The sequence below is a fragment of the Chamaea fasciata genome, unplaced genomic scaffold (genome assembly GCF_029207755.1).
Source record: "Chamaea fasciata isolate MVZ Bird 193981 ecotype frontalis unplaced genomic scaffold, bChaFas1.0.hap1 SCAF_3, whole genome shotgun sequence".
Taxonomy (NCBI): Eukaryota; Metazoa; Chordata; class Aves; order Passeriformes; family Sylviidae; genus Chamaea; species Chamaea fasciata.
In genome coordinates this window covers 110,017,045-110,030,422 of record NW_027094088.1, presented here as the reverse complement: position 1 = coordinate 110,030,422, position 13,378 = coordinate 110,017,045, and the positions used below count along the sequence as shown (strand labels likewise).

General features: G+C 39.7%; 1 protein-coding gene across 1 annotated transcript in view; it reads right to left on the bottom strand.

Annotated features, from left to right (window-relative positions):
• Positions 1-13,378, bottom strand: part of TFAP2D (transcription factor AP-2 delta) — a 51,313-nt gene that overhangs the window by 24,118 nt on the left and 13,817 nt on the right. The window contains exons 4-6 of the mRNA XM_066180089.1: positions 10,847-11,012; positions 7,994-8,112; positions 3-144 (exon numbers count right to left, since the gene is read on the bottom strand). Of these exons, the coding sequence (XP_066036186.1) occupies positions 3-144; positions 7,994-8,112; positions 10,847-11,012 (427 nt within the window). The remainder of the gene's footprint in view (positions 1-2; positions 145-7,993; positions 8,113-10,846; positions 11,013-13,378) is intronic.

Below are 13,378 nucleotides of genomic sequence, written 5' to 3'. Positions count from 1 at the left end.
ACTTTGTCGCTAGGATCATCTTTTTCCTCGCTGTCTGCTCTTTCTGTTCCATGTGCTGTCTGGCAATGTGCTCTCCTACTGCCTTGGCAGGGAACTCTGTTTCACAGGTGTAGCCGAAATCTCTGGCCAAATGTAGTGCTTCCCCTGCGGTCAAACAAAACGGGTCAGTCGTTTTTATAGGGTTGTTATTATTATCATCACCATCATCATTATATTGTTGTTATTACTGTTACAGAATTCATTACACTCTTAAAATAAAAAGCCCCAAACAGTAGCAAGTCACTTCTCTAGACAGTCATTCTCAAGCCAGTTACACATTTCATCCCAATTGGCCTGCTGATGTTTAGTCCTCAGTTGGTGCCAGGCAGAAGATAGGAAGGATATTCCTCTCACCAGGTGGAGGGATGTCCCTCTCAGGAGAAAATACTGGCCAAGACACCTGGCCCTGCCTTGCCACCAGTGAGTATTGGGCAGCTGTGGGTTTCTTCTCCCACACTCTGAGGGTCCAGCCTTGCAGAAAAATGGCTATAATAATTAGCAAGACTGCTCCTCGAAGATGTTTTGTAAATCAAAAGGTTTAATGAGGAAAAAATAACAAAGTAACAAAATGCTGCAGAAGACAAATAAGAAGCTGAGCATAGGCACCTGAGAAAACCTCAGACACCTTGCTAACACACCTCGAAAAGCCTTTTCTTTCTTTTTGCACTCTTTCTTAAATACTAAATGTTTTAGGAGGGATAACTTGGCTTGCAGCCAATAGAGAGTGATACAAGATTTGAAGAACAGTGACAAGATCCAATAGATGCTTCTTTCTTGGCCCTGAGCCAATCCTTCTCAGGAGGCTGTGGAAGAATCTAGGTTCTTTACCTTAAGGGGGGAGCCTTAAACTTTCCCTATATGGAAAACATTTGCTGGGTGTGTGGGGTGCATTACTACAGGCAGCTGCTCATTTTTGCAAGCCCTGTTCATCATCAATATTCAAGGTATGGAAAAATGAAGAAAGTAGGAAAGTAGGAATACTACTTTTGAAGAACTGAGTCAGCCTTTGGTGCTTCACTCCCTGTGTCTAAAGGAAGAAGAGCCCTCTATCCCACGAAAGACCCATGGGGTTAGCACACATTCCAGTATATTTGCTTAGGGAATAAGCCAACAATACAAGTGCCCACACCAGAGAAGAGTATAACCCAAGGGAGCACTCAATAAATAATCCTGTTTTCAAAAGGATTGCAAATAAAATTGGCTAGGCAAAACAAAAAGGGAAAATGATGAAGAAGACAGGTGCACTCTACCTCACTGCAAAGACTGAACATGAGAACCCAACTCTGTGCTGGCTGCCAAATTCCTCTGGAAGGGCAGGACCCTCTTCACTAGCTTAGACAATCCAGAATTTAATTTTAGGGTTTACTGAACACTCTGACCTGCACACTGTGACTCTGACAACCTCGGTGTGGGATTTATATGATCAAAAGCATCTGTCTGGATTGTGAACATCTGTGCCTAAGTTAGTCTTCCCCTGGTGGGAAATAGGCATTTCCAGATGACACTTGTTCTCATCTCATTGCAGAAAGAAGAAATAGGTCAGCTACCAGAAGCGTATGCTGAACATACACAACTGCACTAGTGACTAACAGAGATGTACTCCAGAGTAGTTTTAGAGTTCAGGGGTTGTGGGGTTTTCACTTCACTTTTTTTTTTTCAGAGTTGTGTGTTTGATTGCCATCAGGAGAAGTGGCATTGGACTCTGGCTCTTTGAAGTTCAAAAGGTTGATGCTGTCAGGAGGAATACAGAACATGTAACTCCTGCCTTTGAGAACATCTGCAGTGGAATTCATCAGATTAAATGTCAATATTGGTGTCTGACTTAACACTTTCAAGTCAATAGAGACAAACTAGCACTTGAAGCATGTATCATCCTGTACTAGAGTAGAAGGCAAAAGGGAATCAGAGGAATTATGGAAAGTCTAGATTAGAACTCAGGAAATCCCCTTCTGCTGACAGCATTGCCTTAGATGAGGTTATTCGAGGCTTTTCCAAGTCTAGTCTTGAATGTTTCCAGCTATGGAAATTCCACAGCTCTTCTGGGCAACATAATAAAATGTTTAATTATTAATCTGACTTCATTTAATCATTAAATTAAATCATTAAACACACAGAAGTGCTGATTTCTCCCTATTTACTCTGATCTGACATGAGAAGGTGCAACTGCAATGAAGATGGGGAGATGAATCCCATCCACAGCAAGGCTTGGTTAAGCCAAGGAAGAGGAGAAGTTCCATGGAAACAGTGGTCCCGTGCCAGGGACAGTATGAGGAATAAGAAACTGCATGCACTGACCTCTATTCCAACTCCATTCTCCCCCTTTTTGAGATATTATTGTCTCCCCTTCTACCACTGGAGTTATTTTTTCTTTTGATTCCACAAGAAAATACTTTACTATGTATTTATCTGCCCCAGTTTATTCAGGTGCTGACAAAATCCATGCACCCCTCCCAGGCAATCTGTTTGCTGATACCAGCCAGCTACAGCCTCGGCAGCTGTAACCAACTTTACAGCAAAAATTGAAGATTATAGTCAAAATTATCTGCTTTCTTTGGATTTTTTTTAAAACATGATTTCCAATATTCCTAAAAAGAATGGAAATGTTAACAAGCAATCAGTATCTCTGAGTTGAAAAGAAAAACAGTTTCCACTTAGTTTGCAGCTTCTAGAAAAGTGAAATAATTTTAAGTGAAAACAAAATGGATTTCAGTGAAAACAAAATGTATTTCAGTGATAAGTTAACAGAGAATCAGAATGAACAGGCATAGAGCTGATTGATTACTTTGAATTTCAAGTATCTATCCCAGACTTCTTCACAGGTGAGAAAGGGTACATATTTAAGCCATAGCTTTTACATTTCTGTAGAGCAGTTTCAAAAAGCTTATTTCAGATATTGCTTTTAACCATCCTTAAATAAAGACTTACAGAGTAAATCAAGTTCAGAAGAGTGCCAGGTTTTGCTTTTCAATAAATTCTGTTAAAATAGTTGATAGGTTTATCTTCATTCCAGCATGAAAAAAAATAAAAGTCAGATCCTTTGAAGCTGTCATCAGATGGAATTGCAATTCTCCAGACATCTTTGTCATGGTCCCAGTCAGCCCCAGTAATAACACAAGGAATGTAGACAGCATAGAATTTAAACATTTAGCCATTGGAAACATCTTGGTTTCTTCAAGAGAGCAGAGCTTTTTGTGTTGAAATGTAGGCATTCATTTAACATGATCAACGTGTTAAGTGACTGAAATGTGAATGTTTCCACTTACTTTTCTTGTTAGAAAAAAGGGATTGAAATTGTGAATTGTCATTCGAATTTATATTTACAAAGATGGTTTATATTATTTGCTAGATCTGAGAAAATTACACTGAACTGTTCTGATAATCTGAGAAAATTATTCAAAAGTATATAAAACCTGTCTAGAGCTGTGATTGTGATTGTGATATGAAACCATTTGAAAATTACTTATCTTTTCATGGGCATAGATTGGTAAAAAAGAAGATACAAATATAAATACTGTTTTTAGTGAAAGAGTAATTAAAATACTTGAAATTAAAATCAAAAATATTTTTTTGCTGGAAATGAAAAGCTCATGTACACTACAAATGCATGCTAGAGCTATGCATATTTATCCATATAGGCATGCATATACTATAAGGAGAAGGCATCCTGAATTATAACTATAGATTCTAAATGAAAATAAAAATTTGGACTTGAGAACACCCTGCAGAGCATAATTTCTCCTATCCAATTGTAGAACAAAGATGTAATTTTTAACCAGGACCAAAGATGATTTGATATTTAGAGGTGTACTGTGATATACCTTTTTTTTTTTTTTTTTTTTTTTTTTTTTTTTTTTTTTTTTTTTGTGAATAGATGTTCCTTTGATTACTGTACAGTAGGATTAAGTTTCCTTGGTGGAGGAAATTAGTTTATACAAAGTGTCATAGAGTATGTTCTTTCTTTTTCTGCAGCGTAATTTGGGGAAACATTTACTTTGGGAGAAAATGTGTAAGCATTGGAAATGTGGATGAACTGACCTTTTTTACCTTAGATTTCCTATTTTCTGCCTAGTTGTTATTTACATCAGGATAGGAATCACGAGAACGGTGGAAACCACCAAAATCCCTGACTTTCATAGTTAGTTCCCTTGTTTCAATCTAAATTCAACCTAAAATCAAATTTCCCCGTGCATGACACCCCCAGCTCTTCCCTCCTGCCAAGATTAGGAGAAGTTGTTGGGAATCCTGGATTTTCCTTAAAGCCAGCACAGTTCCTGGCAGCGCTGCCTCCTCTCTGCAATCTGACAATTGACCAGAGAGTTTTGCATGGTGGAAAAGGACATTTGCTGGAACAGAATTGGCATAGACAACTCTGGAAAGCCTCGGTGGTGAGAGCTCTAGAAACCTTGGATGGTTTTTGTGGGCAGGTGCAGGGAGTGGTGTGAGGGTCCCCCGGGGCCAGCAGGAGTGAGAGCCGCTCCCTTGCAGAGCCGAGTGTCCCCAAGAGAGGGACACTCAGCATCTGAACCTCCCACTCTCTCCTCGGCTGTGCCTCCTCCGGATGCTCCAGCCAGCAGAAATGTTACTCAGGGGGAGGAGGGACAGGCGGGAGGTGGAAGGAAAGTTTATTCTATTTGTGGGGTGAGAAGGGAGGAGGAACAAGTGGAAGGAGGTTTAAACAAAGGCTGGTGGGGGAGAAGTGTGATAGTTGAGAGCACGATGAAAAAAGAAACCACTGACCTATTTTTCTCAAGAGTTTTTGTCCCCAAATGATGAATGTCATTAATTCTTGGTCTAGGAGATTTGGTGTCTTAATCAGGTTTGACAGCAAAACAAACTCTAGAATTTTTTATTAGTTTTTATTTTTTTTAATCTGATGGTTTCAAAATCATTCATGCACTGCTTTTACCTGCATCTGCAATCGCATTTATGTTTTGTAAGTGACCCATTCAAACAGAAGGGGACATCTCCCCTCTTTCCACATCCTTCCTTGCTCTCACTGGAAAAGCTTTTGACTCTTTTGAGCCCGCAGTAAAACTTAGCCTTAGGAAATACTAGTATTTCCTAGGAATTTCGAGGAACCTTTATTTTACAGCTGATATCTAGGAATTTTCCTTGGGAGCTGGTGAGAAAAATGACCTTTCCCTCCATCTAGTCCAGGCACTAGAGGGCATCCCTCGCCTGCAGGTTGCAGAAAGATGTGTCCCCAAACAGCTCAGGAGAGTCCTGAAACACTGACTTCGTTCTCCCTGTCTGCCTTTCCACCCGCTGTGCTGATTTTTGTGGATGACAAAGAGAACAGAACTGATCTGTCAAACAATTCCTATTTTGGGCCGCAGATGTCCCTACCAAAGACTCTAAAGATGAGACCTTATCAAGCCAATAGTAAGCATCCTGCAGCAAAGCAGAAGTCCAGAAGAAAAACTTTGCAGAAAACAGGAGGTCAAAGAATAATTCTCATAAAATCTGGACCTTCATGTGACAACCACAGCCTAGAAATAAATTTCAGTTCCTCCTTGAGCCTAACAGACTCCCCAAACCTCAATGATTTCAGTATGTTTTAGAGGAAGAGAAATATTGGTCATGCCAGAGATTTTTGACTTGGCTTTGGTAAATAAACACAATAATCATGCAACTAATTTTGCCTTATCTTACATCACATAGATCTTCAAGAGGTTGTGCATGCTTTTGCCAAAAAGAGATATTAAAACCTGAGTATATTGAGGACTGTGAGGACCTTTAGTAACAATAAATTTAGAACCATCTAAAGAAGTCAAGAGTGACACAATCCTGGGTCCTTATGAGAGGTACACAGAGTGTACCTGATATTTTAGAGATTTAATAAAACTAACACATTATTATTATTATTATTATTTCAATCTCTGTATTGCTATCACACATAAAAAGCTCATGTTTCTTTCTCTCTGGATTCTCTAAACCACAGAATAGGCCTGTGTCCTTCCATTTCTGCCTCTTCCAGCAGCAGGAACAATTGAACAATGGTTTTCCTTGAAGAAATTGTGCTGTAAGTTAGTTCCACCTGGAAGGAATATCTCCATGTCCAAAGTGAGAACATCTTAAAGAAGAATTCAATGAGAACCACCAAGTTTGACCCAGAATTGGTTACACAGAGAGGAAATGAGCTTCACTTAGTTTTCTGTTGGAATATTAACCATGGTGGTGCCATTCCCAAAAATTCCGTTGGATAAAATTCCTGAGTAGCACATTCAGGCAAAAAGGTGTCTGCCGAAGTGAGCTCAGGCACATCAGTATTTATCTTCAGGACTCATAGCAAGGCAGTCCAAGAACAGAAGCAACCCCACAGGCTTGATACCAGGTTTGCTACTGGCTTTGAATAAAGGGCAGGGAGGTGGGCACAGCTCCATTCCTGGGAAGCAGAAATCTAACCCTGACTTACAGCAAAGGTACTCAGCCTTCAACCTCAGGCAAGCAGTTGTCAGACAGCTCCTCCTTCTCCATCTCTTTTGATGAATGAATAACTGACCACACAGAATCCCAGAATCACGGAATTGTTTGAGTTGGAAGAAACTTTAAAGATCCTCCAGCTTCACACCCTGCCATGGGCAGGGACACCTTCCACTATCCTAGGTTGCTCCAAGCCCTATCCAGCCTGGCTTTGGACACTTGCCCCAGGGATCCAGGGGCAGCCACAGGTTCTCTGGGCAACCAGTGCCAGGACCTCACTGCCCTCACAGGGAAGAATTTCTTCCTAATTTCAGCTTTCAGCATCAAGCCATTTCTCTGTTTACTAATAAAACCCAGCTGTGTTTATTCTTCCCTGACCCAAGGTGGGAACAGCCCTTGCTCCTCTAACTTGGTACCTTTTCTAAGACTGTAACTCCATGAGAGCTTTCTCTTCCAAGCAGGTGTGATATGGACACACCTGTATTTCAGAGCAGCCTCACTGAACTTCCTTGTGCTCAGTGACCCCTGAAAATCTCAGTCCCTTGCCACAGATGCTGAAAATTTCCAGTGTTGAGGATTCAGTGACTTTTCTGCCTTGAAGAGTCTCCATGCTTTGAGATAATAAAAAACAAAGTCCTGAGCAAGCTCTTCTAATTGACCCTGCTTCGAGCAGGAGGATTGGCCTGGGAGATCACCAGAGGTGTCTTCCAGCCTCAATCCCTCTGTAATTCTGTAATTCTGTGGTAATATGTGCTGAGACCTCAGCCTACTTGCCTAGATCTGTATGGACTTTTCAGGCTATGACTGTAGAAGGTGTTGACCTTTAGGATGAGCTGAGTTCTCTCAGCATCAAGGAGGAGGGATCTGAAATTCCCAGAGCTGCTACTGGCAGCCAAACAACAAACTGGGTACTTAGTGGATTCACCCAGAACAGAAGAGATACAGGTAGAGTTTCTTCCCTTTGCCTGAGGGGTTTGAACCTGCATCTCCCAGCTGAAGGTTTGAAGAGCCTGGCAGTATTTGGTGAATGATATTTAAACAACAAATAAAGGCCAAGAAAGTATCTCCTGAGCCTGTCTAGATATTATCTGAAAACAGATTTCATTCATTTATGTGTGTGGGGAAAAGGCTTGTCTAAATATTATGCTTTCTTATGGGAGAAAAAAAAAGAAATCATCACATTTTTGGACCAGCTCCAGGAAATTCACAAGTTAAAAAAAATAAAAAAAGCGGATAAACAAACCTACTTATAGAGTTGGTATAAGACATTCATCTCTCTCACAAGAACACTCAGATGATCGATTTGTAAGCACAAATCAATGCTGAGGAAACTGCTGGACCAAGACACTTGCTGGGGGCCAAGATATCTCTGAGTAAACTTCCATTTTGCCGCTCACTCTGTCTGTGGCTTTAGGCAAGTCAGGTCTCTTTATAGTAAATACAGACTATGGAATTTAACCCTATGGCTGAAAAGGGTTGCATACCATGAAACATTTTAATTGTGTTTTTAAAATAATATTAGAGACCCTACCTTCTACCAGGGAAGTCAGGAGTGTGACATTTGCTGCTTTTCTTCTTCCTGCAGGCAAATTCAGTCCAAGTCTGTCTAATTTTTCTCGCAAGCAGCGCCCTCCGTTCTTGGATTTTGCTCTGTCACAAGAGAACAGCAGGAAAGAGAGATGCTTGTCACTATTCTGCACCTTTCACCCATGTTAATATAAGCCTAGAAATTGTACACACTTCACTGACGAATGTGTGGGGTAATGCCTGCAATAGTGACATCAGTGGGAAATATTTCAGGGCTGTATTCTTAATGTCCTGCTTGCTCTAGGTGGTTCTTTAACATTGGTTCTTTGGCAGAGTTAGAGATTTTAATGCCTGTCATGGGGGCATCAGATCTCCAGTCAGATTTCCACCTTGTGCAGCCCTATTTGGGCACAGCACCTGGGATTACAGTGACTAAATATAAATATTGACAGTGAAAACACTTACTGTGTTTGTGCAAACACTTATTGTGTTAAATCAAGCTTGCTTGATTTAGCAAGCTGGGCTCCAAAGACAAAGTAGAGAGAAACATGTCCTTCTAGAATTAGATTAAACAGATATCCACAATGAGTGAACTTTACTCCTCTGCCTTTTCTGGCTGTTAAAGGAAGCCAAATAGCTACTTAAATGTAGATGTCCATGTGGAACCCAGCTTTAACTATCCTCTATAATTTACGTAGAGACCTGGGTACTCAGAAATGTCGTTTACAAAGCCCAAAACTCACAAGTGAGATGGTCAAGGCAATAGGAAATGCTGAAGCTAAAATCTCAGCCATCACTGGTTATCTGTGCCCCTGTGCCAAACATCTATTTGTTCTCACAAAACGGGTCCTGGTGTGTCCCAGCTGCTTTTCTGCAGCACCTCAGTGTTTGAAGCATTTGAGACAAATACACTTATGCAGCAGATGTAAGTTCAAATTCTTCCTCAGCCTGAGGGAATGTTAACCTGTATCTTTCAAACAGATGCAGCAGCCAGCTGACTGCAAAAAACTAATGTTAAAATGTTTAAACAATGAATAAAACTGTGACTGGAACCCCAATATCTCCCATCTCAAATGAATGACCTGTCCATTAATTAGATAAGAGTCTACACCTTTGCTTTTTGTACAAGAAACACATAATTAAACCCAAATGAGACTGAGGGGCCCTCATCTTAGAAAAAGTAATCACTGAGTAATAAAAATAATTAACTAAATATTTTGAGGTTCATGTTCAAGTTCCTTCAGGCAGAAGAAGGAACCAAACATGCAATATCACCGTTTGGATGTCTGCTTTTATGCATTAAAAAATACCACAAATTGAGCCACATTGTTTGTCAGAAAATATCTCCTGAAAACAATTTTTTCTTTATTCAGAAGAACACTTAATTCCCAAAGCAAACTATTTGGGGAAATAGGTAATCACTGACTGTTGACAGGATGCAAAAAAGCCTTCAAGGTCTAAGGCAAGCAGTCAATAAGATTTTGTTTTCCTACGTCTTCCCTGGTTAAATACAGAGTGTTTGAGCCTGTTCTCTAGCTGTGAAACTCTCAGTTACAAACTGACCAAATCTGATCCACTGCTCCCTCTGATTCATAAAACAGAATTAGCACGTCCAAACTGCAGAGAGGGAGGAGTCCCTGGCTTTTGCAAACTCCTGAACCCTGTGTCCAGGGTTAATTTGGGAGAGGAGATATTTAGTCTGGGTCAAAAACCTGTGGGGGTCATTCAAGCACTTTAACAGAGGAGAGAAGTGAGCCCTCACATTCAAGTCAATGAATCCATAACAGCTTGCACTGTATTGATGAAATCTGCAGCCTGAGTATTTTAAATGAAAATTAGCTGAAGGTTTCTCCAGCATGAAGCAGATAGAGGGGGAAAATTTTGTCCGATGCAGATTTTGGATTTCAATGCCCATAGAGGCAGTTAAACGGGACTTATGCCTTGAAAACAATTTATGGTCTTACAGCCATTATTCTCCAAGATGTCTCGAGACAGCTCTTGAGGCTGGTTAAAATGACTTTCAGTATAAGCATGAGGATCAGTGTGGCCCTCAGTGCCAGCAGTGAAATAGCCCATGACTTCCCAGCTAGTTTTGATCAAAGGGTGCTCAGGCAGCTGATGCCATCTGAGCTGACGCCTCGGGGACACCGTGACTCAGATATGCCTGGCTGAATTACAGTTGCCTCCTAGTTTTCCTCCTGCAGTGTGAGGCACAGTCTGCCCCTTTCCTTCATTCTGCTCCTGCTCTCTGCAGGTGTCTGCTCTGGTCAGTGAAGGGTCAAAGGCAAAACTTTACCTAATTATTTGCTTCTTCCCTAGTATGTCACAACAAAAAAAAAAAGTAAAACCAGCTTATTCTTTTTTTTTTTTTGTGCTCAAAAAACATGCAGAGAAAGGAAGAAAAAGCCATCCCTACATCTCGGTGCTTTATTTTTTTGTTGAGTGAGGGCTGTAACTATTGTAAAACTATTTGCTTTGGGATAGTTTCTCAGAAAGAATTTAGATTTGTAGCTCTGGTGAAATTTTCTACACATTGAATTTCGTTTTTTTTTTGTTTGTTTTTTTTTTTTTTTTTTTCTCAAAGCAAGTCAAAGCAACATCTATACATGTATGATGAGTAACTGAAAAGAGGACGTAGGAAAAAAAATCAGTTTGATGAAAAATGTAAACTTGCTAATTTACTGGAAATTCCCCAGTGCTCCATCCTCTTCTGTTCACCCCGAGTATAACCACCTATCCAAGCAGGGAAAAAGAATAAAGCCTATCTGTTAAAAATAAATTAAAACACCCCCCCCCCCCCCCCAATTTCAGCAATTACAGCATTGTCTAGGAGTTGTTATCCTCACCTTCAACTTACCTTCTCAAAATCCCTCCGAGGAGGGAGGCGTTGAGGCATTCTGGGGGTGACAGGCGCCTCTTCACCTCTGCAATGGTCACTTTGTACTTGGAAGTGGAGCTGAGCAGAGACAAGCGGCCAGGAACAGAGCAGAATAGGTCGGTGGGGTTCACAACACAGGTGCCACCTACAGAAAAAGGAAATATCAAAGTGAGGGAAACCTCCTTTTCTGAGTTTTGGCAAACTCAACCGTGAAGAACAATTCTACGGTTTCCTTGTGGCTGGTTTAGTTTGGGTTTGGTTTTTTCTTAGGGCGTGTGTGGTTTGGCTTTCTATAATATTGTTGTTTTGAGAAAAATGAGTGTGTTGCAATTTCAGCGTGGGAACAGTGAATTGTTAGATCTCATAAGTTTTACAGTCAAAATACCTTGTTATGGTTATTTCATATCATTTGATTTCGTGCTCTGAAAAAATTACAAATTATCACAAAGGAGTCTCCAATTTAGTGTGATTAAAAAAATAAGATTGAACCCTCACAATTTTAAAAAACCACAGTTTGTGAAAGTATTAGCATGTTGGTTCTAATGAGAAATATTAAATTTAACTCTCATAGTAGTATTTAGGATTACAAAGATACAAGAACACGATGAGTTTGCAGTGATTTGTAGCAAGAACAGCTTTTCGCAGCTTTGAACTCATAAATTCCTTCCAAAGTTAGGTCAAATCCTCAGCTGATATTAATGATTGAAACTTATTGAGCTACATCAGTTTATCTCAGGTTAGCTCTGCAATTGTTTATTTCTTGAGAGTGGTGATTACTTGGCCTGGGTCTAAAACTGCTGAATGATCACCAAATCTTTCAGTCAAGACTCTGATCAATAACTCCTCAGGCAAAAATGAGCTTTTAACTTAAAGTTAATGTGAGAGAGAGAAAGATAGAAAACTTTCTCTGCAACCAATCCAAGAGAGTAGAACAAACTCCCAGGGAAAAAAAAGAAATCATCTTAAGGACTTACACATATTTTATCACCAAGCACAAAACACTTTTCTTTGACCTGCCTTCTCCAACCTGACTATAACAAAAAAAATCCTGTGGAAGAAATAAATCTTACCACTGCATGCACTATTATTCCCTGGGGGAAAAATGAGAAAAAAAAAAGGAATGAGCTGCCTGTGACAGTGATACAAAATATCATATAATTCAGTGCACTACTAGAAGAAATTCAGATGGTCTATGTAAGGATGATGATATGAAAACCTTCTTAGAGCAGAATTAATCTGTGCTCATCACTCATGCTTAAAGGAAACATACTGTATCTTTTAAGATACCCTGACAGTTTCTTTTTTCCTGTGGACACCCTGATCGTTCTTAACTACAAAAGCTCACTTTGTTGTGCTTAAAAATTTCAGTTTCTAGCTTAAATTGTATAATGAGAATAGAATAGAATAGAATAGAATAGAATAGAATAGAATAGAATAGAATAGAATAGAATAGAATAGAATGGAATGGAATGGAATGGAATGGAATGGAATAGAATAGAATGACAATTGAAAGTTCATTTTAGGCGAGATTTTATACCTTTTTCTTTATCAACTTGCACATGCAGCCCTCTTAAAATTTAGGTGACTCTGTTCCACTTCTCACAGAGACAGACTGAAGGATGAACCTTCATTAAATGCAGACTATTGCTTGCTTGCATAAGGCAAACAGAATTTCTATCCAAATATTTCAGCTCTTGAAGGTATATTTAAACATTTGTGCTGTCAGCAACACCAGAAAAGAACATCTCTTGGTATCAATCCCAGATGGATGAGATCCTGACTCAGTACAGCAGGGTATTTTATGACTTCTAATTATGTTCCAGGGCAGATATTAGTGTCCACTTCTTCGACAAGATATAGAGACAATTCGTGCATCACCAAAATATAGGCACATCAAGGGCATTGATGCACATTTTTACACAGCTCAAAGCTACAATTAATGAGCTCATACGCTCAAGCACAGAAATCTGGCGCCACATGCCTGAAATAATTTTGGGTCTGTGTTGTTTTGGTGTGTTTGGGTTTTCTTTGGTGGTTTTTTTTTGGTTTTTTTTATGTTGGTTTTTTTTTCCCCCCAGAAACCTGTAAATATTTTCAAGCAAACTTCTGGTCTGTCAGGTACATTTGTTAAGAGCGTTAACACTGAGTAGATCTGTTTGTTTGGCATCTGCCACACAATGCATATACACACGTGTATATATATATATGTGTCAAGAAAACAGTAGAACTGTGTACATATTTATTTACTTCAATGAGTCTCTAGATTTTATAACGAGTGAGACTGTACTGAAATCCGTGTCATATTAAAGTTCATCTCCTTGCCAGGTTAAGCCAGTATGTGCACCCTTTACGCCAGATAAATAATTGTTCCTTTAATCCAAAAACCTGTTACCCTGCAGCTGCTCCTACCCTAACCAGAATTTACTGAAACACTTCTTATTACTATTTAGTAGAAAGTTTCTTGCAGTCTGAAGTATTTTAAAATATCATGTCTAAGCAATGTGATCTAAA